Source organism: Macrobrachium nipponense, chromosome 15, assembly GCF_015104395.2.
Source record: "Macrobrachium nipponense isolate FS-2020 chromosome 15, ASM1510439v2, whole genome shotgun sequence".
Taxonomy (NCBI): Eukaryota; Metazoa; Arthropoda; class Malacostraca; order Decapoda; family Palaemonidae; genus Macrobrachium; species Macrobrachium nipponense.
In genome coordinates this window covers 19,638,846-19,665,254 of record NC_087208.1, presented here as the reverse complement: position 1 = coordinate 19,665,254, position 26,409 = coordinate 19,638,846, and the positions used below count along the sequence as shown (strand labels likewise).

Here is a 26,409-nt window from a genome sequence, read left to right as displayed (position 1 = left end):
GCATAATGACAATAATGCAACTAATTTCAAAGTTCATATGTGATAGTATTTTAAAGAAATACAATAATCTAGCCATTTCACTTTTTTAAATAAGGATAACTCTCTTCTCTCTCTCTCTCTCTACTCTCATCCTCTGTCCTCCTCTCTCTCTCCTTTCTTCCTCTCTTCACACAAGATACGTATGTCATAGTGGTAACTCTTGCCCTCAGTTTGGGCTGGAAGCTTATGTATAAGTATATCTTTAAGGGCATTACTACATTTTATGGTAAAATAATAATATGCAGTACTAGTTTTCAAATAACATTAGATTTAATGAGATTAAACAATAACATCTCTCTCTCTCTCTCTCTCTCTCTCTCTCTCTCTCTCTCTCTCTCTCTCTCTCTCTCTCTCTCTCTCTCTCTCTCTCTCTTACTTACGTATATTTATTTGATTTGTAGTATAAATAAATGATTTACCTTGTAACTAATTTTCAAATATTAAGAAGATTAATTAAAAATAGCAATTCCCAGTCTTTTTATCCACTTGGAGGAAGGTGGGCGGAGGAGTAAATGACAGTTTGATATACGAATTGGCAGAGGGGAAGGAGTCGGAGTCCAGGAGTTATTCTCTCTCTCTCTCTCTCTCTCTCTCTCTCTCTCTCTCTCTCTCTCTCTCTCTCTCTCTCTCTCTCTCTCTCTGTTATTGGCTGTAGGTAAATATTTATAATGGTTAAATGTTTAAGATGACTTTGAAATTATATTAATTATATAACCTCAAAGATTAATACGTACAGTAATAGGTTAGTAATTTTAGGTATACTATTTGAAGTAAAATGTTATTTAAGGTATATATTTGGTATCTGAATTTAAAAGATAGGCAGTTATAAGCATTTTTAGTGGTGGTTTTAACTATTCGCAGGGGTGTCTGGTACACATCCTCCATGAATATGGGGGGAACACTGTATTCTTTTATGCTAACTAGAAGCAAAAGGCAATTTGCTCCAAACCAAAACATTGACCGCTTTGTTACTATTTTATGATACGATATGAAAATATATACAGTATTATTGGATACAGTAATGTATACATTTTTAAAAGATTCACGGCAAAGATGCATATTCGTTGTTTTTATTTCATAAATATTTGTAGCCATGAGCAGGCTGACATTGCTCAATTATGCTGACGTTGGTCCAAATCTGATTCCCGTTTCATGTCCAAATTTTTTTTCTAGTGATATATCATAGTCAGAATGCATTGAACCTCCAGAATTGGCTTATAATAATAAATTACTATATCGTATATGAATTATACTGTATATAGTATACTGTATGCTAGGCTACAGTATTCATATGTGTACAATATACCATGATATCATCATCAGCATCATCGTATACCCTAGGCTAACTTGTTAATGTTATTCAATTTCTCTTTGTACTGAATTATCATAAGCCAATAACCAAGCGAATTAGCTGAAATTGATAATTACTGTGCCATATATATGTACAAATTTTGGTATACTGTATAGTGTAGGCTAGCCCTCTTACGCTGGAGCGGTAAATAAAAAATTGTCTCCCGTATGCCGGAGGGGTTTCGGAGTGAGCGCGGAAGCAGAAAAAATATTTTTTTCAAAAAATCACAGCGCGCTTAGTTTTCAAGATTAAGAGTTCATTTTTGGCTCCTTTTTTTGTCATTGTCTGAAGTTTAGTATGCAACCATCAGAAATGAAAAAAATTATCATTATCATATATAAATAATGCGATATATGATAGCGCAAAAACGAAATTTCATATATAATTGTATTCAAATTGGACTGTGCGGGAAACGGTTAAAGGTAACAAGTTACTTTTTTTTCGTTGTAATGTACACTAAATTGCGATCATTTTGGTATATAACACATTGTAAAACGATAAAAGCAACACAGAGAAAATATTATCTCAAAATAATGCATGAATTCATAACGCGGACGTAAACAAATATTTTTTTTAAAAATTCACCATAAATCTAAATATCGTCCTAGAGACTTCCAATTTCTTTCAAAATGAATACAAATGATTTAATATTACTATACTGTAAGAATATTAGCTTACAACTGCAGTTTTCGACCATATCTGACGAGTTAAAGTTGACCGAATGTCGAATTTTTATATATATATATTTTTATATGCAATTATTTTGGAAATAAGAAAAGCTACAACCTTCAAATATTTTTCGTTTTATTCTACATAAAATTGCGCACATTTTCATATATAAAACTCTATGAAATGGCTAATATGAAACGGAGCAAATATTCCGAGAATGGGACGTACGCATTTCGAAGATTTGTGGCGGAGAATCCGCGCGCGGTGGGAAGGAAAGATTATTTTTTAAATTCACCATAAATCTAAATATTGTGCTAGAGACTTTGAATTTGTTCCTAGATGAAGATAAATGACTGAATATTACTAGACTGTAAGAGTTTTAGCTTACAATTGCGTTTTTCGACCATTTCGGTAGAGTCAAAGTTGACCGAACGTGGTTTTTTTTCTATTTATCGTGATTTATATGCAAATATTTCAAAAATGAGGAAAGCTACAACCTTCAATTATTTTTTGTTGTATTCTACATGAAATTGCGCACATTTTCATATATAAAACTTTATGTAACGGCTAATTTAAAATGGTGCAAACATTACCACAATCGCACGTATGATTTTTTCGGAAGAGTTACTGCGCGGACATAATGAAAATGTTATTTTTTTCATAAATTCACCATAAATTGAAATATTGTGCTAGAGACTTCCAATTTTTTGCAAAATGAAGGTAAATGCTTGAATATTACTAGAATATAAGCGTTTTAGCTTACAATTGCATTTTTCGACCATTTCGGTAGAGTCAAAGTTGACCAAAGGTTGAAATTTTTGCTATTATCGTTATTTATATGAAAATATCTCAAAACTGATAAAAGCTACAATCATGAGTATTTTATTGTTGTATTCTACATAAAAATGCGCACATTTTCATATATAATACTTCATGTAACGGCTAATTTACAATGGTACAAAAATTATGTCAAAGTGACGAAATAATTTCCGAGATGTGTCACAGATACTTTTTAGTGTGGCAAGAAAGAAATTCGCGCTTGCGCGCCTGCGTAACGATTGTAAACAAAACAACACCTTGATCCGTGAACTCCCAGCATCCCCCAAGGCGCGTGATTCAAAAGTTTTAGGCTGGTAGGCCTATAAGTATTTTTCCGCGAATTTTAAAAGAAACTTTTGTAAGTCGACATAAAATACGTCCAGTCGGCACACGAGAGACAAAAAATATTGATGTAAAATACGTTCAGTCGGCGTAAGAGGGCTAGGCTACCCTATACGTTAAGATGGTACTGATTACCCTAGTGTAGGCTAGGCTTTATTTGAGATACAATTTTTCCAACAAACAATGGGTTTTTTGAAATCTAACCCCATCGCAAGTAGGAAAATACCTGTATCATTATTCAGTAGATGAAACCTATTTATGTGGAACAAGCCCACAGGGGCCATTCACTTGACATTCAAGCTTCCAAAGAATATAGTCACCTTACACAGTGCATTGTAGGCATTACTTAAAGTTCTTTGCAGTGTGCCTTTGGCCCTAGCTGCAACCCCTTTCGTTCCTCTTACTGTACCTACTTTCATTTTCTTTTTCTTCCATCTTACTTTCCAGCCTCTCCTAGCAATTGATACATAGTGCAACTGCGAGGTTTTCTTCCTGTTGCACATTTCAGGCCTTATACATACTGTTCTTGTGTGAGAGTGGTTTGCAGTGGTAGGTTTTTGTTTCCTTATACTATTCCAGTTAAGGATATACAGATGACTTAAAACTGGTTGCATTGATTTTATCACTGTAATGAAAATGTGAGGCTGAAAGAAACAATACCAAATTTTTGTGCAGAATTTGCTGGAACTTTCATAAGTTTTTCTCAAAACTTAAATGAAACTCAAAAGTTACTCTTAGAATAGTTAAAGCTTCAGACTTATTTAGCAAAGTTCCTTCTACCTGAAGGGGAGGATGGTGTGGGAAATCTGTACAAGATTTGCTAATCAGTAGTGTTTTCATTTTACTGGAGTTCAGCCTTATACCCCACCAACTACACCATTTGTTAATCCGGTCAGTGACCTTATTGAAGCTGAGGATGGCTTCATTTCTCATAAGTGGAGACTCCACTGTTTGAATGGGACATTTTGCCATGGCCATTTCGCCACGGCCATTTCGCCACGGCCATTTCGCCACAACCATTTCGCTGCAAGGTCTATTTAGCCGCAGGACAGTCTCGTCACAGATGAGTTTATCACGTAGCAAAATTGTTATAAGGGTTGTTTCCTGTAATTAGTGGTGCCACTCAAAAAAGAAGGATGGTGAATTGTTATTTATTGGTAGTTTGAAATTTATAAAAGTTTTCGTTTCTATTCAGTTAATTTCCCAGGAGCTTGGTATTCAGTTCATCTCCAAGGTTTTCAATCTTAAAAAAAAAAATCTAAGCATTGATGATGCTATTTAACAATTAGCTGCTGAGCTTCCTGATGAACTGCAACCACTATTGGACTGGTTTGAGGATAACTTCGTAGGTAGAAGATTACAGAGAGGAAATTTTAGGTGTGAACCACTATTCCCCCATTGGAATGTGGAATCTATATGACAGAACTTTTAAGTAATGAAGAAAGGACAAATAATCACGCAGAAGCTGCCCACAGGAGGTTGCAATGCAAACTTGGAGTAGAAAACCCAGTAATTTAGAAATTTATTGACTTTGCAAAACATTCTGGGAGGAAGAGACATTTACTATGAGCAACTTGTAGCAGGGTATAGCAATACATAAAAACTCTGGAAGTTCAGAGGCAGACACGAATACAAAGAATCGTCAAAGGATTTAATGAGAGAAATTGCATCGTGTATTTACGAGGTATTGCTCATGTTTAACTTTATAATTTTAATAAATTCATTTTTAAAAAATTTTCTTAATGTATTTATTGATGATAAATAAAAAAAATATTTCTGAAATGGTCATTTTTGTTTTCCCTTCATTTTGTTCTGTAAAAGCTGAAATATGAAATTGATGGGTATATCTGCGGCGAGACTGTTCTGTGGCTAAGTAGACAGACCTGTGGTAAAATGGTCGCAGTGAAATGGCTGCGGCAAATGTTCTAAATCCCTTCACTGTACCCTCAAGTGTTGTATCATGGGCATACTGAACAATCTTGTTTTCCAGGCCAACAACCATATCATTTGTATACACTAAAACTAACAGTCGACTAAGAACTACCCTGTGGAACAGTAGACACAACTGGTCATGGTTCACTAAAGATCCAGTCCACAACAACTCAATGCTGCCTACTGTAAGGTTGTCTTGAAGTAACTCTACAACATATCCACCCACTCCAAGATTCTGAAATTTGTAAATAAGTGCCTTGTGATTTATAAATCAGAAGCAGCGCTAAAGTCCATTTGAATTACTGTTCGCTCAAAACCCTTATCAAGGATCCCTCACAATTGGCAACTCCATACCCCATACAGATATTGAGGTTAGGTTCCAAAGACCCAATCGTTTGTTGGAAAACATGTATCCTGAATATAGTCTACCCTACACTAGGGTATTCGGTACCATGGTAGCCTAGCCTACGCTACACTGTAGAGTGCAGTGTTCCCCCCGTAGCTTCCATGAATAGTTGAAACCCATATAAAAATGCTTAAAGCTGCCTATAGTGTTAGTTGAAAATAAAGAAAAATCTACTAAAAATGTTCATACATGGTTTTTTGATAGTTTTATCAGGAAAAAGGTAATTTTATGATGGAATTGATAAAAGAACCAGGAATTTGTGGATATTTCTCATAAAAAAATACTGCAAATAGGTGAATATATGAGTCAGTGAATACTGGGGGTTCACTGTACACACTATACATATATGGTACGTATAGTACTATATGGGATGAAATTGAAAGATGTAAGGTTTATTATGCCAAAAGATTTTTTCCTCTACCTTTGATACATTTGGAGATATACTAGCATTTGAATGGCGTTAGGACCAGGCCGTGCCAAGCCATCAGAAATAAATCTTAAATGGGATGAAATGGAAAGATGTAAGGTTTTATCTGCCGAAAAAAATTTTCTTTTATCTTCAATACATTTGGAGATATATTAGCATTTGAATACTGTTAGGGCCAGGCTGTAGCAAAAATTATCAATGATTAAAATATAATTTAAGTGTGAATGTATGATAATATGAAAATAAATCTTATATGGGATGAAATTTAAATATGAAAGGATTTATTTGCCAAAATAATTTTTCTTTTATCTTCAATACTTTTGGAAATATTAGCATTTGAATAATGTTTGGGCATAAGGCAATACTTAAAACATCATTTAAATATGAATCTATATTTTAAAAATCAATCTTATATGGGATGAATTTAAAGATGTAAGGTTTTATCTGCTAAAAAATTTTCTTTGATCTCCAATACTTTTGGAGATATTAGCATTTGAAGTGTCAGGGCCAGACCATTGCAAAAATGATAATACAATAATTAAATCTTCATTTAAATGTGATTGTATAATACAGTAGAATGAAATTTAAAGATGTAAGGTTTTATCTACTGAAAGAATTTTTCTTTTATCTTCAATACTTTTGGAGATACAGTGTTCCCCCCGTATTTGCGGGGAATGTGTACCAGATGCTCCGCAAATATTTAGATCCACCATTAAAATGCTTATAACTGCCTGTCTTGAAAGTTCAGATACCAAATGTATACCTTAAATAACATCCTACTTCAAATATACCTTAAATTACTACCCTATTACTGTATTAATCTTTGAGGTCATATTATTAACATCATTTCAAAGTCATTTTAAACATTTTACCATAGAAAAAAATATATACCTACAGCCAATAACAGAGAGAGAGAGAGAGAGAGGGAGAGAAGAGAGAGAGACGAGAGAGAGAGGAGAGAATTGCGGATGCGAGCATGAATGGAACAACAATCATATATCTGACCATCAAGAGTGAAATTATGAATTATTTCTGAGACAGAGAGAATAATAATGGAGAGAGAGAGAATAACTCTTTGACTCCAACTCCTTCCTCCATGTGTATATCAAACTGTCATTTACTCCCCCGCCTCAATCCTTGAAGTGGATAAAAAGACTGGGAATCACTTTTTTTTTATTAAGCTGATTACTATTTGAAAATTAGTTATAAGGCAAATCATTTATTTTACTACAAAACAAATAAACATACGTAAGTAAGAAAGAGAGAGAGAGAAATGTCATTGTTACTGTTTAATCTCATTAAACTTATATTATTTGAAAACTAGTACTTTATATTATAATTTTACCATAAAATGTAGTAATGCCTCTGAAGATATACTGTATGCATACACTTTCAGCCCAAACAGAGGGCGAGAGATACCACTATGGCAAGAGAGAGAGAGAGAGAGAGAGAGAGAGAGAGAGAGAGAGAGAGAGAGAGAGAGAGAGAGAGAGAGAGAGAGGGTTATCCTTATTTAAAAGAGTGAAATGGATGGATTATTGTATTTCTTTAGATACTTAAGATACTATCACATATACATTTTGAAATTAGTCATTATGTATTATTATCATGCGAAAATATCAATAAACATATACACATGTACCATAGAAATTCTCTCATCTCAGTAAGAGAGAGAGAAATTACATGATCTTGAGTGGGCAACACACTCCCCCCTCCTGTCACATTACTTGATATATTTGATAGCTGTTGGACCCCAGCCATCTCAGCTTGGCTACTTGGAGTTCAAAGACAAGATGCAGGGTAGAATGAATTTTCTTAAATTCTTACATGATTTTTTTATTTATAAACTTCCTAATTCACTTTAGTATTATTTTCTTGAATGAATTGATATTATTGCTCTTTACACTAACAATTATATTTGAAAATTAGTAAATCATTTATTTATCATACAAAAAAAACATACATCTCTGTAAGAGAGAGACATAGAAAGACAGAGAGGGAAATAGAAAGATTATTGTAGTAGTTCTGTAAAATACTTTCACATATGATTTTTGTAATTACAGTTATTATTATTATTATTATTATTATTATTATTATTATTATTATTATTATTATTATTATTACCATTTCTCATCTCAGTAAAGAGAGAGAGAGAGAGAGAGAACGAACACTTCCTCCACTCCTGTCACATTACTTGATATATTTGACAGCTGTTGGACCTCAGCTTTGTACCTGGAGTTCGAAAGAAAGATGCATGGAGATAGGGATTTCCTTCATCCCTGCATAATTTTTTTTTTAAACTAACATGTTACTAATTCACTAAAGTATTTTCTTTAATGAACTTATTGCTCTTTACATTAATATTTTTCTTCTTCCTAGCTTAAACCCATTTTTATATGGGGTCGCCTTGCAAATGAGTCGTCTCCATCGATTTCTGTCATGTGCCTCGTTCTCATTTATACCTTTCAGTACCATATCTTCACCTACACAGTCACGCCATCTCTCTTGGTCTTCCCTTCTTCATTCTACCCCGCACTTCCATTTCCATCGTATGTCTTCCAACATGACATTCCTCCCTTTGTAACAGGTGTCCATACCATCGAAGCTTCCTTCCTGTATTTTCTCCGATATTTCAACTACCTTTGTCGATCCTCTCATATACTCATTCCTAATCCTATCTTCCCTTGTTACTCCCGACATCCATCTCAACATTCTCATTTCTGCTACATCCATCTTCTTCTCTGTTTTCCTCATGCTTGCTGTTTCAGAGGGACCTTCTTGTCACGGAGGACCCCTGATGCAGGCCTCCAGTTATTCCATCCTGCCTGAATTCGGTGTCTCACCTCTTGGTTCATGCTTCCACTATCCTCTAATATGGACCCTAAGTACTTGAAATTCTGTACTTTCTTTATTTCTTCCCCACCCAATCTTATGCTACTTCCACCGTCTTAAGTAATACTGGAACACATATATTTGGTTTTTGATTTGCTTATTCTCATTCCTCTCTCCTCAAGTGCTGTTCTCCACCTCTCCAACCTTCCCTCCAACTCCTCCGTCCCCTCTGAACACAACATAATGTGATATTTTGATATTCTCATTCCTCTCATCCTCAAGTGCGTTATCCAACCTCCAACATCCCTCCAACTCCTCCATCCCCTCTGAACACAACACAATGTCATCCGCGTATAATATACACCATGGCACTGCTTCTCTAACATCCTTGGTTATTACATCCATCACGATGTTGAAGATGAATGGGCTAAGTGCTGACCCCTGGTGTAATCCAACTCCTATCTCAAATCCATCCATCTCTCCAACACTGCTCCTTACTCTAGTATACACATTCCTGTACATCTGAATAATTCTGACATACTTTTCTGGCACCATCTTCTCCTTCAAACATCTCCTTATTTCTTGCCTTGGCACTGTCATAGGTCGTTTCAAGGTCTATGAATACCAGATGCAGGTCTCGTTGTTTTTCTCTGAATTTCTCCATCAGCTGCCTTATGCAAAATATTCCATCCGTTGTCCCGTTTAATATTAATATTTGAAAATTAGTAATTAGTAAATCATTTATTTATCATACAAAAAACATTCTATCTTCTCTCAATCTCTGTGAGAGATGGGAGAGAAGAGATAGAAGAGAGAGACTGAGGAGAGAGAGACTGAGAGAGAGAGAGAGACGAGAGAGAGAGAGAGAGAGAGAGAGAGAGAGAGAGAGAGAATTATTATTCTTATGTGATATCATTTAATCTTATTAAACTTACTAATACAGTATTGATCAATATTAATATTTTAAAATTAGTAAATAAATTTTGTATCATAAAAATGTGTTTAGTCATGAAAATAACATCAAAATACACTAACTAGTGATTATTTATCATAGGAAAACTCCTCGAATAGGCGAATTTCCCACAAATAATGGGTAGGTATGGTCCAGAGAGAAATCTGCGAATCCTTGAGTCCACGAATATAGGGGACCCACTGTACTATTAGCATTTGTATACTATTAGAGACTAATGCAATTATAATTAAATCATAATTTAAATGTGAAATTATTATATTTTAAGATTAAAATGAAAAATAATTCATATGTGAGGTGAAATTTAAAGTTATAAGGTTTATCAGCCGAAAAGATTTTTCTTTCATCCTCAATACTTTTGGAGATACATTAGCATTTGAATAGCATTAGGGCTGGGCTGCCAAAAATGAACCTGTTTCCAGTAAAAGTTCACTTTGCTCATATGTAATTCAAACAAGAATTAGCCTAGTCTACACTGTATTGTATGGTACTATACACACATAGTGAGATATGGTAGCCTAGCCTACTTTATCCGTACAGTATTGTACTGTACTCTACGTATATATATGCACTAAATTACTAAATTAATTACTCTTAATATCAGCTAATTCCGGAGGTTCAATGGGGATTGGCTTAAGATGATTCAGTTCTAAAAGAAATTAAATAACACAAACAAGAATCAGAGATGTACTGTAAGGGGTACTTCCCAAGATTCGGTCTGTCTCGGCAGTGTCAAGCTGTTCATGGGTATGTATAATAAAAAATCGGAAAAGGAGGGGGATGATAAAGCAGCAAATTTGAATTTAAGGAGTACTGTATACCGGCAGTCCCCGGTTATCGATGACCCAGTTTTAAAGGGCTTGTCTAGCTACGACGCCAATTTCTTGTTTTCAGTGTCACTATCATCAAGCCGTTGGAATGGAACCTCTGCCAACACAGGCAGTCTTGGTTTATCAGCCAGTTATCAGCGATCTGGTTTTATGGGGCTTGTCTAGCGATGACAATAACTGGATTTCCTGTACAGTACTGATCTCTGGTTATCTGCGCTGATCCCCACTCAGCAGTGGTGCCAATAAGCACTGATATCAGTTATTTTCTGTTATCGTCATGCTCTCGGAAACGAAACCCCGCTGATAGCCAGGGGCTGTCTGTATACAGTTGGACACATGCCTATTCATGGTTCCAGATTCACATACTTTTGCGTACTCAATGATTTGTGGATTTCTCAATGCATCATATACAGGCAGTCTCCGGTTATTGGGGGAGAGGGGGGTTCGCTCTTGGCAGGGTGCTGGTAAGTGAAAACCGTCATTAACCGAAACTTGGCAATTTATGGTGCTTATGCAAGTTTTGGTTGATGGCACCGATACCGGTTATTGGTGTCTCTATTAAGTATGTTATGGCACCATAACTCATTATCAGAACGTTATGACTCCGATAACTGAAACTCGGTCCTTGTGGTGCCATAAATTGCATGGTGCTAGACAAGCCCCATAAAACCAAATTACTGACCGCTGATAACTGGGGACTGCCTGTATACACATTATTCACAGAAATTGGCCAACCTCAAAGTTTCCCCAGCTTGGGGTGCTGCATATTGATTTTTTAGCCTGGCTTTAAAGGGTTAATAAAGGAGTGGAGCATGGAGGGAAGTGAGAAGAATCTGCTAAGTAGAATACCATCCGCACCAATTGAGAAACCAGTTTCAGTCTTAACCCGTACAGGTATGGCTGATTATACATTCATATTACCCCAAGACCAGGCAGTTTTAAGGTCAGCCAGTTAAAAAAATGCATCACTGGAATGAAGATGATATGCAAATGCATGGTATTTGAAAAAAAATAAACTTTAAATTTTTGTACCTTCAATGGGAAGAAAGTTATTTCCAACCCTGTGCATGGCCTCTTTTCCATGATACTCACAATACTGCACTAATTTTAGCAAGTTATATATGCCCTTTTCATTTTTATTTTATTTTTTATTTTTTTTTTTTAAACTTCAATTAAAGATTACATAATATTATAACAGGTAGGACCTAAAATCAGCAACAATCCCCGAGTACATTTATGATAAAATATTTACGAGATGTACTGGGATGAGGAGATGTAGCACCTTTTATTGAGTTATAAATGTCCTTTGTAATATTTTCTTGCACTTTACTGTGCAAAATTACATTTACAGCAGATGTACTATCGTAAAAGATAAGAACTAAAATAACAGCATTCCCTAAGTATATATATGGGCAAATATATACAAGATGTACTGGGGCAGGGGGATGTAGTACATTCTGCCATGAAATTTCAATTCACAATAATCTCCCTGTATCCTGATCGGAGGTGTGAGTGCAACTATATAGAAGTCATTTATGGCCTATTCAAGTGATAGGAATGTTTTTGCACAAAATAAGTTAAAATACATATTATGGTACAGAGTTTCTTATACTATTATTGGAGTCAAAAGAGCCCTGCCGCCCATTAAGGGTTAAGCCATGTTTTAGGTGGGCTGGGATTTGTGTTATTTCTGTTGGACTGCTCAGAAGTTTCTCAATCTATTAATCACTTTTTGGGAGTGATCCGGTTTTGTGGCCCTTGAATACCAGAGGTCTTCCCCTTGGAATCCATTTTTCATTCTAGGCTATGGCCACTGTAGAAGAGTATCTGTGCAATGCCTCCCATTGTCATAAGTCTTCCTAAACTGTTGTCTCATGCCTTCTCAGACTAGTTACAAGACTGAAACTGGTTTTTTCTTAATTTTTCTACATGAGACTGCACAGTGGACCCCCCGTATTCACGTTCTCCGGATTCGCGGACTCACACATTCACGGATTTCTCTCGAGAACGTTTTCCCCGCATTATTCGCGGAAAATTCGCACATTCGCGGTATTTTTCTTTGAGAAATATTCACAAATTCCTGTTTTTTTTTATCAATTTCATCATAAAATGCACTTTTTGTGATAAAACTATTAAAAAACCAAGTATGAAAAATTTTAGTGGGTTTTTCTTGAGTTTTAACTAACAAAATAGGCTGTTTTTAGCGTTTTTATAGGGGTTCCAAACATTCGCGGGTTCTAACTATTCACGGGGGGTCTGGTATGCATCCCCCGCGAATACGGGGGGACCACTGTATATGTTTTCATTCTAACATAAACTGCATTAATTTAATACTAAAGGATACAATATTAATAAATATAATTTCCTTTATACACTCCTAATTAAATTTTGACAGCAGTCATACCTCCTCCCCCGGACCAATTTTCATGAATTACACTTTTCCCCTCCTAAATCCCATGGATATCATTCAGCCAAGCCATGCTTATCCTCTGATCAGTGTTTATCAATATATGCTCCCACTCAAGATGATATATGTTGAAGGGGCCATAACTCTTTGCATTGGAACAAAGATATTAGAACCTACAAGCAGAGATGCATGTATAGTCCCCATTACATAATTGAAAGCAACAAATTTAAACTCTTCAAGGGTAGCCTTTATAAATGAACTCAAGATTAATTTTACTTAAATTCCACCTGACAGAAGGGGCAGAAGCCTTTTAAAGCTAAAGAATCTAGTATTGTTACAGAAATAAGTAGGACCTTATTGTCTCCCACATTTGCCAGAACAGGCTTGTTCTTTCTAAGATAAACATATTTTATACTACTTTATTTCAACTCACCAATCAGACAGACAGTGTGCAAGACAAGACAGTAGAGAATTTGTTTCACATCAAATCTGATGAACGTAAACTCAGACAAAACTGAATGTTGACAGATTTTGCTAAACTATTTAACATTATTATGGTAATAATAATAATAATATATGTATCTATATTCACCACTTATGTATGTTTGATAATGTTTTGCATGCAGTATATGTAGGTAGTTGCTTTCTTTAGACATGAAGTGCATAAATTAAAGCAGGATTCTACCTAACTAAACAGTTATGTTTTTTATGGAATAAATAGGTTAAAAGACGGTTTATGACTTAATGAGAAATCATTTTACATAATAACTTGCAGCTTATGATGGGAAATTTTATCAGATAGAGAAAAGTCATCAAAGCATTCCAAACATTGAGTGAAATTACATTTGCAGAATCTAATCTACCCTTACACCAAGTTTCTCTAGACTTTATATACCTTGTACACTTAACTTTAGTTCTAATGGGCATTCTTTTACAGTTGTGTGTTGCTTTAGTACTGAAAACACTCCTGGCACTTTGGGCATCTGGGTCTCTGCGTCCGCTTGTTCTACGTCTGGTATATGATCTGTGGACTGTTGAACCAAGAACTTACACCTATCTTTCCCAGCTGATCCATGACAAGTCCATTAATAGCAACGAGATTCAAATTGCACGTGCTTATGTAATTGCAAGTGTTTGCAAGTCAAAGTAAGTAGCTTGCTGTGATACTAGGGATGTGTGAATATAGGAAGCTAAGCATTTATTATAGTGATTTTAAAGACAATCGTATCATTGTTTAACATATTCTTCAAAGTTACCAAATCAATTACTTGGCAGATACACCAAGTATATCCTCTGGACAATTTCTAAATAGTATTATAATTGTGATCGGTTCTAAGGTGTTGTTATCTCAAGTTAGAATTCCATCCTTTTCCTCCTGTCTGTATACTAGCAGTAGAATATCATCCTGCCAAAATGTTTCTGCATCTTGTTGTTTCAGGAGTGAGCATGTATTTTTATAGTCCTATACTGAACACTAATAAAATATTCAGAAAATATCTCGAGGGATATTTTCTATGAATATAATTCAAATCTTATACTGGAACTTACATAATTCAAAATGACAATTGAATGTCAGAAAAACTTCTTTGTTGAACATCTAATTTTTAAAACCAAGTTTTTTTATTCAAGCAGTATCCGACTTAACAGTGTGGTGTGTTGCTTGGGAGTATGTTGTGCCACTCATACTCCTCTGGATCCATAGATTTTAACCAATGAACTCTTTCACTTGTGTGATTTGATCATTTAGCTGCAAGTAGAAACAAGTCAAAGATGGGATATCTATTATAAGCAGTTTGGTTGTATGATAATTAGCCCTTAGACGCTGATTGGATGTATTTTACGTCGAGATAAATTGTCTGTCGGGTGCCAATTGGACGTATTTTACGTCGGCATAGAAGTTTTTTTAAAATTCACGGAAAAATACTTATAGGCCTACCAGCCAAAAACTTTTGAATCATGCGCCTTGGGGGATGCTGGGAATTCAAGGATCAAGGTGTTGTTTTGTTTACAATCGTTACGCGGGCGCGCAAGCGCGAATTTCTTTCTTATCGCACAAAAAAGTATCAGTGACACATCTCAGAAATTATTTCGTCACTTTGACATAATTTTTGCACCATTTTAAATTAGCCGTTACATGGAGTATTATATATGAAAATGTGCACAATTTCATGTAGAATACAAAAAAAAAAAAAATACTCATGATTGTAGCTTTTATCAGTTTTGAAATATTTTCATATAGATAATGATAAGTGCCAAAATTTCAACCTTCGGTCAACTTTGACTCTACCAAAATGGTCGAAAAACACAATTGTAAGCTAAAACACTTATATTTTAGTAATATTCAATCATTTACCTTCATTTTGCAACAAATTGGAATTCTCTAGCACAATACTTCGATTTATGGTGAATTTATGAACAAACTTTTTCCTTACGTCCGCGCGGTAACTCTTCCAAAAAAATCATATGTGCGATTGTCATAATGTTTGCACCATTTTAAATTAGCCGTTACATAAAGTTATATATATGGAAATGTGTGCAATTTCCTGCACAATATAACTAAAAACAACCCATGGTTGTAGCTTTTATCAGTTTTGAAATATTTTCATATAAATAACGATAAGTGCCAAAATTTCAACCTTCGGTCAACTTTGACTCTATTGAAATGGTCAAAAAACGCAATTGTAAGCTAAATTTCTTATATACAGTACTAGTAATATTCAATCATTTACCTTCATTTTGCAACAAATTGGAAGTCTCTAGCACAATATTTCAATTTATGGTGAATTTGTGAAAAAAAACATTTTCCTTACGTCCGCGCGGTAACTCTTCCGAAAAAATCATACGTGCGATTGTTGTAATGTTTGGACCATTTTAAATTAGCTGTTACATAAAGTTTTATATATGAAAATGTGCGCAATTTCATGTAGAATACAACAAAAAATAATTGAAGGTTGTAGCTTTTCTCATTTTTGAAATATTTGCATATGAATCACGATAAATAGAAAAAAAACCATGTTCGGGCAACTTTGACTATACCAAAATGGTAGAAAAACGCAATTGTAAGCTAAAACTCTTACAGTCTAGTAATATTCAGTCATTTATCTTCATTTTGAAACAAATTCAAAGTCTCTAGCAAAATATTTAGATTTATGGTGAAGTTAAAAAAAAAACTTTCCTTCCCTCTGCGCGCGAATTCTCCGCTGCAAATCTCCGAAATGCGTATGTCGCATTCTCGGAATATTTGCTCTGTTTCATATTAGGCTTTTCATAGAGTTTTATATATGAAAAGGTGTGCAATTTCATGTAGAATACAACAAAAAATGATTGAAGGTTGTAGCTTTTCTCATTTTTGAAATATTTGCATATAAAAAAATATATAAAACAATTTGACATTTGGTCAAATTTAACTCGTCCGAAATGGTCAAAAACTGCAATTCTAAGCTAAAACTCTTACAGTATAGTAATATTCAATCATTTATCTCCATTTTGAAAGAAATTGGAAGTCTCAAGAACAATATTTAGATTTATGGTGAATTTTTGAAAAACATTTTTTTACGTCCGCGCGTTACGAATTCATGCATCATTTTGTGATAATATTTTCTCTGTGTTGCTTTGATCATTTTACAATGTGTTATACGTATACTAAAGTGATTGCAATTTAGTGTACAATACAATGAAAAAAAATTAACTCGTTAGCTTTAACCGTTTTGCTCACAGCGCGATTTGAATACAATTACAGTAGGTCCCCGGGTTACGACAGCTCCGGCTTACGACGTTCCGAGGTTACGAAGCTTTTTCTTAAATATTCATTGAAAAATCCACCCTGGGTTACGACGTTTGTTCCGACGTTAAGACGCTGACGCCTTCGATGCTCCGAGTTAACGACGCTTTTAAAAAACGCATACTATAATAAAAATCCTTTATAGTTTAGCACAGTATATTAATAAAAATAAGTTTCTGGTTAGATTACAACAAAAATTTTGAGGTTATGATGATTTTCGACACTTTTTATGTTGTATTTTTCTATGTTTTTTAGTGACGCCTCATATGCGGAACTAGTTTCCGAGCGAATGAATACATACTAGCTTGCGATGCGCAAAGTTTACATATAACAGTCCAAAAGCGCAAATAATGAAAAAATCATTGCTTGTTTCCAGTAATAATAACAAAACGAAGTTTCTGGTTAGATTACAACGCAAATTCTAAGTATCCAAAGAGAGAGACATTATCCAGTAATTTGATCAGAGAGAGAGAGAGAGAGAGAGAGAGAGAGAGAGAGAGAGAGAGAGAGAGAGAGAGAGAGAGAGAGAGGCGTCTTCCGACGCTCCGAGTTAAGGACAGAGAAGTGTTCGTTTCATTAAACGGCCTCTGACTCATGCCAGTAAATGTTTTGTTGATACTAATAATGCAGTGGTACCTCAAGATACGAAATTAATCCGTTCTGAGGCGGCCTTCGTATAATGAGTTTTTCGTATCTTGGAAGACATTTTACATGTAAAATGGCTAATCCGTTCCAAGCCCTCCAAAAACACCCCATTAAATTTCATAATAAAGCTAAATTGACCTATAAACAATGAAATACTACAACAATTTGGACCATTCAATACCTAAATTAAGAATAAAAATCGAAAACCTGTAAATAAAGTGTATATTAGTGTACAAGAAATATTATTACTGTAACATAAAATGTGGAAGCTTACCTTTCGAGTGAGGCTATCTCCGATAGTGGCGGCAGAGGAGGAGGAGGAAAAACGGCAGATAACGTACGTACGTACGTACACTTAACTTTACGAAAACACACAAAAAATTTAAGGAAAACCATAAAACTAAAATTTACGAAACACCTTAACAAAACTGTAACACTTAACTTACAAAAATCTAGAAATTACGTAAAAAAAATTTTTCTTTTTTTTTATTTTTAATTTTGAACTTTTGTTTTTACTTTTACGTAGGCTTCTTCTTCTTCTTCTTTTTTTTTTTTTTTTTTTTTTTTTTTTTTTTTTTTTTTTTTTTTTTTTTTTTTTTTTTTTTACAGAATTTCAACTTCATCACCGCTTTCAACGTTCTGTTTTTCATCACTTGGTTCTTCCTTTTTGCTTTCAACTTTCTGTTTTTTATCACTTGGTTCTTCCTTTTTGCTTACTCCTGCTAATGCTGAAGGCCTCTTTAAAAAATAACGATCGAAGGAAGATTGCTTCTGCCTACTTTTCACAATGTTCCTGAAACGACTCAAGCAAACGTCATCGAACGGCGCAAGCATGGATAGACCTGTGTGAGCCTTTTCGGGGTATCTTTTTTCAATAAACGATTGCACTTTATGAAAAGCGCCTAGAATATCCTTAATTTCTGCCGTTGTCATAGGCTCCTCCTCCTCTTCCTCGCCGCTGCTAGAGAACTCCTCTTGAACGACGTTAAGTTGCATGGCCTCCAACTCCTTCAGGTCATCCGTCGTAAGCTCCTCTTGGTGCTCCTGGAGAAGGTCGTTGATGTCGTCCTCATCGACGACCAGCCCCATGGACTTGCCGAGTGCAACGATCTCGTCAAGATCTGGTTCCAAAACAGTTTCGGGATCATCAACTGTTTCTGACTCTGCAGTACCAGCTTCGCCCACGTCGAATCCCTCGAAGTCTCTGGCGGATACAGCATCAGGCCAGAGTTTCCTCCACGAGGAATTCAAGGTTCGCCTCGAAACCTCCTGCCAAGCTAGGTCAATGAGTCGGATGCAAATGACGATGTCGAAATGCTCCTTCCAAAATTGATGCAAGGTGAGGTTTGTGGTATCGGTGATGTCGAAACATCTCTTGAAAAGATGTTTCGTGTACAGCTTCTTAAAGTTCGCTATCACTTGCTGGTCCATGGGCTGGAGGAGAGGGGTGGTGTTGGGCGGAAGAAAAAGAATCTTAACGAAGGAATACTCCGCTAGGATATCTTCCTCGAGGCCAGGAGGGTGGGGAGGGGCATTGTCCAACACCAGCAGACATTTCAGGAGGAGGCGCTTCTCTTCCAAAAAACTCTTCACAGTCGGGCCGAAACACAGATTTACCCACTCCGTGGACAAAAGCCTCGTTACCCAGGCTTTTGCATTAGCCCTCCACATCACTGGAAGCTTCTCCTTTAGCACATTGTGGGCCTTGAAGGCTCGAGGAGTCTCGGAGTGATACACCAGTAGGGGCTTCACCTTGCAATCCCCACTGGCGTTGGAACAAAGTGCGAGCGTAAGCCTGTCTTTCATATGCTTATGCCCGGGTAGCTTCTTCTCTTCCTCCGTGATGTATGTCCGATGAGGCATTTTTTTCCAAAAAAGGCCAGTCTCATCACAGTTGAAGACTTGCTGAGAACTGTAGCCTTCCTTGGTCATCATCTCGTCGAACGTCTTTTTAAAGGCTTCGGCCGCTTTCGTGTCCAAGCTGGCAGCCTCCCCATGACGCACCACCGAATGGATGCCAGTCCGTTTACGAAATTTCTCGAACCAGCCATGCGAAGCCTTGAACTCTTGGGTTGGCGTTGAAGTCCCTTCCCCTCCCTCGTCTTCCGCCTGCGCAATCAAATCACCGAAAATATCACTGGCCTTGTGAGCAATTGCTGTCTCCGTTACTGTATCGCCAGCGATTTCTTTGTCTTTTATCCAGATGAGGAGCAGGCGTTCCATCTTGTCGTGCACATGGCTCATCTTGCTGGACAAAATAGTGATGCCCTTCGACGGTGTAGTTGCTTTGATGGCATCCTTCTGTTTAAGGATGGTGCCTATTGTCGACGGATTACGGCCGTATTCCTTTGCGATCACACTCAATCGCATACCAGCTTCGTACTTCTTTATGATCTCCATCTTTGTCTCCAAAGAGAGCATGCGCTTCTTTCCGTGAATTTCAACTTTCTTGGGACCCATGACTACGTTAATTTACGTAAAGTTACACAATATACAGTCTTCGCACAACACGATAATATGTACTGCAACGAAATCACTAACGAATTTGCGTTACTAAACAAAATCGTTGGAGCGAACGAATGCCGATTGCGTACAGTAAAGTTTCGGGTGCGGAGTGGCCGAGCTAAGGGACGCCAGCGCGTACGTATAGAAGATGCATGATGGGAGGGATGCTGTCCAATCAGAGAGAAGGATCTCATGGCTTGGCTAGCATCAGTAACCAATGGGAGAGCAGGAGGATGGTGGCGAGTCTACTAGCACCAAGATGGCGGCGTGCGGCGCGAGTTTCAAAATTGTTATCGGGCGAATCTCGGACTTTCAGAAACCTTTCGTATCTTGAAAACTTTTCGTATGTAGAGCAGTAAAATTTTTCGCATTGGCTTTCGTAACTTGGATTTTTCGTAAGTTGAGCCTTTCGTATCTCGAGGTACTACTGTATAAGCCTATTTAAAGATACGTTTACTTTAATTAGTATATATGATACATAAATAGTAATCAACTGTTCTTGTAGCCCTCAAGATTTGGCAAAATCGAAGTATCCAAAGAGAGACATTATCCAGTACACTGGAACCTTGACATACGAATTTAATTTGTTCCGTTACCATCGTCGTATATCAAAACAGTTGTATCTCAAAGCATTTTTTCCCATTTAAAATAATGTAATATGTATTAATCCGTTCTAGCGTTATGAAACCACACCTAAACACAGCTAAATTACATATAATATACACAATTTATACACAAATAAACGAGTAATAACACACATAATGATAAAATAACATAGCAATGTGATAAATGATAATAAATGTTGTTAAAATCAATAAAAAAAAAAAAAAGGAATTTTACTTACCACAACGAAAGATGACGTGAGACCAGCAGGGGGAGGAGGTAGGGAAGGGTGGCAGGGAGCGATTTGTTCTCTTTTTATTTACGTATGTACACTAAACTACATAATAAACACAAATGAAATAACATTGCTAAACTAATTTTTATTTATTTTTTTTAATCAGTTCGTAGTTTAGAAATAATGGTGATGCCTTTGGAAGGTTTTTATAGCTTCCTTCTGCTTGATGATCTTGGATATTGTAGAAGGATTTCGACCATACTCGTTTGCCAAATCGACGATACGAACGCCACGTTCATGCTTTGCTATAATTTCATGTTTTGCTTCCATCGAAATCATTTTCTTGGGTTTTTTCTTATCACCTGCTTTGTCTTTAGCTTTGGGACAAAATAACACGAAAAATAGGCACAAATACAACGAACTAAACAACGACGTGTTAACGATGCAGCACCAAAAAACAGACTGAACGCCATTTATCGGTCGCCTATACAACTATCACTCATCGCAAAATCGTATCTCGAATATTTCGTTGCATATAAAAGCATATATTTTCTCAAATTTTCTGTTGTATCTCAAAACATTCGTATATTAGGGCAATCGTATGTCAAGGTCCCAGTGTAATTTGATCAGAGAGAGAGAGAGAAAGAGAGAGAGGCGTCTTGGCAACAATGGTCTCAAGGATTGACGTAACGTTTAATTTCTGAACAGATAGGACAGAGAAGTGTTTTGTTGATACCTAAATATAAGCCTATTTAAAGATACATTTACTTTAATTAGTCTATATGATACGTAAATAGTAATCAACTGTTCTTGTAGCCCTCAAGATTTGGCAAAACCACTCCAGGTTGTACATAAAACTTCAAGAATGTAGTGTCACCAGAGGATTACAATAGTTTTTACCTTCAAGAACCAGCATTTTTTTTATCAAAATAACTCCAGGTTGTACATAAAACTACAGGAAACAACATGTAGTGTAACCAATGGATTACAAGTAAGGTTTTTATAACTTTTTATTAGTTTAAGACATATTTCCAAATGTCGTTCCAGCTTACGACGATTTTCGGGTTACGACGCGTCTCAAGAACGGAACCCCCGTCGTAACCCGGGGACTGCCTCTATATATGATTTTTTTTTTTTTTGCGCTATCATATATCGCATTATTTATATATGATAATGATATTTTTTTTATTTCTGATGGTTGCATACTAAACTTCAGGCAGTGACTAAAAAAGGAGCCAAAAATGAACTCTTAATCTTGAAAACTAAGCGCGCTGTGATTTTTTGAAAAAAATATTTTTTCCGCTTCTGCGCTCACTCTGAGACCCCCTAGGCATACGGGAGACGATTTTTATTATACCTTCAGCGTTTAAGGGTTAGGTTGTTTTAAGAAAATTAATTTTTTGTATCACAACCCCATAATATATAAATAACTAGAATCCCAATAAAGGAATGAAAACCAAGCTGCAGTTGGGCAAGAATAACTATGTAACAGGAACTGGAAGATTGAAGTCAACAATTGAGCATGTATGTGCAGTTCAGAGAAAACAGGGAGACAAAACTTACTTAAAGTTTCAACATGCACCATGGATTTTTATATGGTAAAGGCAGCCCTCGGTTAACGACAGGGGTTCCGTTCCTGGGGGCCTGACACTAACCGAAAATCGCAGCTAACTGAAATTCAAAAGTCTACGGGCGCCACATTCCCATTTACGGTGCCCTGGAATTGTTAACGATGCCTTGACAGTGTCACAGCCACATTTTGCTCTATTATGTAATAGCTCTTAATGAAAATATGGAATTTCATTTGCCTAATCATTTACTATGGTCTGCATGGTAGCTCTACAAATTTTTAATGTCAGATTGGGTGAACTTACCGGTAAATCTTGGCCAAGTATGAGAGAGAGAGAGAGAGAGAGAGAGAGAGAGAGAGAGAGAGAGAGAGAGAGAGAGAGAGAGAGAGAGCTTTTTCATACTGCTAACGTTTCCTCCATCTCTTTATTTATCATATCTTCTAGCTAAATAAGTTAAAAAAGCAAAAGAGAATTATTAACATTATAGTCGTTGCTTAAACGCTAGAGGTGTAAACAACTGAACGAAAACATTTGTTTTGCTACAACAACTGAACCGAATCTAATAATAACAATATTTTGCTTGCATTCCAGCCATTGTACAATAGCAAAAAAATTATCATAATTATGTTGTAAATAACATTAAGTAGAACAGGACTTGAATATTTTGTATTTTATCTTTATTTGCTATGGAGAAAATATTGGCAAGGAAATACAGTACTGCTAAATTTAAGCTGCAGTTGTAGCTGAACCTGAGTAAAAAAAATGTTCACACTGCTAATGACTATAAATTATTGTGCATCAGCAACATGGATGCAACTCTACCACATAATGTTGGAGAAAAGGGTATTTTAATAAAAAATACTGTCCATAAAAGAACACTTTACTGTTGTTTTCACGCCGATAACAAATAACAAACAGAATAAGTTTTTTAAGCAAAAAAACATGTTCCCAACACCATTTATTAACAAAAAAGTAATAATCAAGTTCGCAACAACACGTACATATTTAAGTCATATTTCAACGTAAAAGCACTTCATATAACGAAAAATAACCTTTTCCCATATAAATAGTTTCTAACGAGCTATTTATGCTAAATAGAAGCAAGAAAATCAATCTGAATCAAGTTAAATAGAGTGAAGTAACCCTGCCTCTGACCTCTGCTGATTTTTCCAAACCAAAACATAAATATCTTTGCTTGTATTTTCTAATACTGTACGTAGTAATTTGAGACTACATGCAGTATTATTGGATACAGTGAAGTAAAGCATTAACTTTTTAAGAGTCAAAGAAAAGATGCATATTCGTTAAGTTTGTATTTTATGATTGTCTCTCTCCGCATAGGCAAAGTACCAGACAACTGTCTCTCTGTGCATAGGCAAAGTACCAGACAACAGCGCCATCTATTAACGAAAAAAATACTGAGTCACGTATTTAAGTCAATTTTCAAGTTAAAAATACTTCATTATCTCTAGAGTTTTTAGAGATAATTTACACTAAATAGAAGCAAGAAAGTTGCTCTGAATTGAGTTAAATACGGCAAAATAATCTTACCTCCACCCTCAGCTGATTTTTTCATACCAAAATAGGATCAGTTTGCTTGTATATTTTATGATACAATAGTAACAATAGTAATATAAGACTACATACAGTATTATTGGATACAGCAAAGTAAAGAATAACTTTTTAAAAGAGCCAGGGAAAAGATGCATATTTGTTATGTTTGTATTTTATGAGGCAGTCTTGGCACTTGCCTACGCCACCGATAACCAGACAACGGTGCTATAAACCCTACAGAGGGTAAAACCTAGTTATGAATATGTTTAACAAATGCTGTAAAACCAAAATGCAGCTAACCGATACCAACTCTAACTGGGGGCCACCTGTAATTGGTCTCTTGAAAGGAGAAGAATAGCACTTATATCAGTAGTATAAGGTATAAGTAAATGCCCCTGATGGCCACTCATGTCAGTACCAGGTACCTGGGGATATGGGGAATTAAGATGAGGGGTTTGAAGGTGAAGGCATACCACTCTTGCTATAGATAAGAGATGAATGGCTGAAATGATAGGACCCAATGAAAACACATTCAATTTTTCATGAAAGTGAACCAACAAGAGTACCCACTTGCAATGCTCTTTTTGATCAAGGTAGTTGGTCTTTCTTGCTAGGCAGGACTGTAGATGAAGCTGGGATAGCAAATAGGACAACTGTCTGGTGAGGGCTGAGGAGTTATGGAGTTCCATTTGACATCTGTGTGTGTGAGAGAGAGAGAGAGAGAGAGAGAGGAGCAGGAAGGGAGAGAGAGAGAGAGAGAGAGAGAGAGAGAGAGAGGATGTAATTGGTGGTTGGATGGTTAACGACTGAATTGGCTGTTGGTGAGTTCTGGGTTGTCTGCTGGTGGTGTTAGAGATCAGAGTTCTGTGTTTTTGGTTAGTTTTCAGTCAGTCTTGGGTTAGAGCCTGTGACAGTCAGTAGTGTTGGGAGCAGTTGGTTGAAGGCCTTGATGATAGTCAGCTGAGTCGTGTGTTTTTGTTTGTTGTTAGGTTAGTGTTGTTTGCTTGGAGTTGTTGTGCCTGTGCTGTTGTCCTTGTTGTTGTTGTGATTTCTTGGTGTTGTTGGTGGGTGGGTGTGTGTTGCATTTTTTGTGTTGCTGTTTTTTGTGTTGGTTGTGCAGTGGTCTTTTTTTTTTTTTTTTTTTTTTGCTGTGTTGTTGAATTGTGGGTATATTCCTTGTTTGTTGTTGAGTTGTGGTCCTTGGGTGTTGAATTGTGGGGTTGTGGTCATTGGGTGTTGTTGTGTTGGGTTGTGGTGTTGTGGTTCTTGGTTGTTGTTATTGTTGGTGTCTCAGTGACCTTGACCAGCGGACAGCACAGGATAGCCCGGAGTATCTGGAGTGGTTGGTAAGTACATGTGCTTTGTGTTTTTTTGTTTTTGTGTACGTATGGTCAATTGTTCTGCGTGTATGCTGTATTGTAAAGAGGAAAGTGTGACAGAGGGTGGGTTTGGCAGCTGCATTGATTAGGTTTATGTGGGGGGGGATTTGCCACTTGTTTTTTTAAGCTTGTTATTCCCGCCACATTATTTTTTGGTGCCCGAACAGAGACTGTTGGTTTGGCAGCTGCAGGACGATTGGGGTAGTGAGTTGTGGGATTGGTAGAGAAAGTGAGGATGGAAGGGTTGAAGGAGATAGAGAGGCTGAAGGAGGAGCTGAGGTTGGCGAGGGAAGCTAAGGAAAGGTTGGAAGTGGAGAATGAGAGGTTGAGGATAGAGTGTGAGGAGCTGAAGAGCGAGTTAGAGGAAATGAGAGGAATGCTAAGGAGTGCGAAAGTAGAAATGAAAGAAGAGGTGAAAGGAACAGAAGAGAGAATGGTTGAGAAAATGAACGAAAAATTCGGGGTAATGATGAATGCAGTGCAAGAGATGAAGCAGGAAATGATGAAGGGATGCATGGGAGAGGGAGCTGTAGGAGGTAGGCCTACTGGGTCTTGTGACTGGCCAGGAGTGGTAAAGAAAGTGAAAGAGCGAGTGGATGAGAGTACGAGTGACGAAGGTGGTTTGGTTGTGATAGGTAAGGGAAAGAAGGGGAAGACAGGATAAGGATAAACCTGAGGACGAGGACAAGAACAAGAAGGGGGCTGAGGAAAAGAAGAAGACTAAGGGAAAGAAGGTTGGTAAGGGTGACGGACAGGATGAGACTAGGACTGAATACATTGGGGAAAGGGCTGAAAGTGATTTAAATAGTGGTGAGTGGAAACAGGTTGGTAGAAAGAAGGGTAAGAAGAGCGTAGTCAGGAATATGGACGTGAGTATGGAAGTGGATTCGCTGTATTCGGAAGAAGGAAAGAAGGGTCAGAATGGCAGTAGCGAAAGTGAGAGTGAGCAGGAAGTACGAAAGGTTGTGTATATGAGAGAGGTACCCCAATGTCCACAATACAAGGAATATGGTAGTAGGGACATAGGGGACTTTTTTAAGGAATATGAAAGGTATTGTGAGGCAAAGTATGGGGATAACAAGAGAGTCTGGGCAAGAGAGGTTGGTAGCTTT

At 36.5% G+C, this 26,409-nt stretch overlaps 1 protein-coding gene across 13 annotated transcripts in view; it reads left to right on the top strand.

Annotated features, from left to right (window-relative positions):
* LOC135227023 (focadhesin-like) overlaps window positions 1–26,409 on the top strand; it is a 600,481-nt gene that overhangs the window by 563,331 nt on the left and 10,741 nt on the right. For all 13 annotated transcript variants that reach the window (XM_064266808.1, XM_064266801.1, XM_064266803.1 and 10 more), the window contains one exon: window positions 13,962–14,170. In XM_064266808.1, the coding sequence (XP_064122878.1) occupies window positions 13,962–14,170 (209 nt within the window). The remainder of the gene's footprint in view (window positions 1–13,961; window positions 14,171–26,409) is intronic.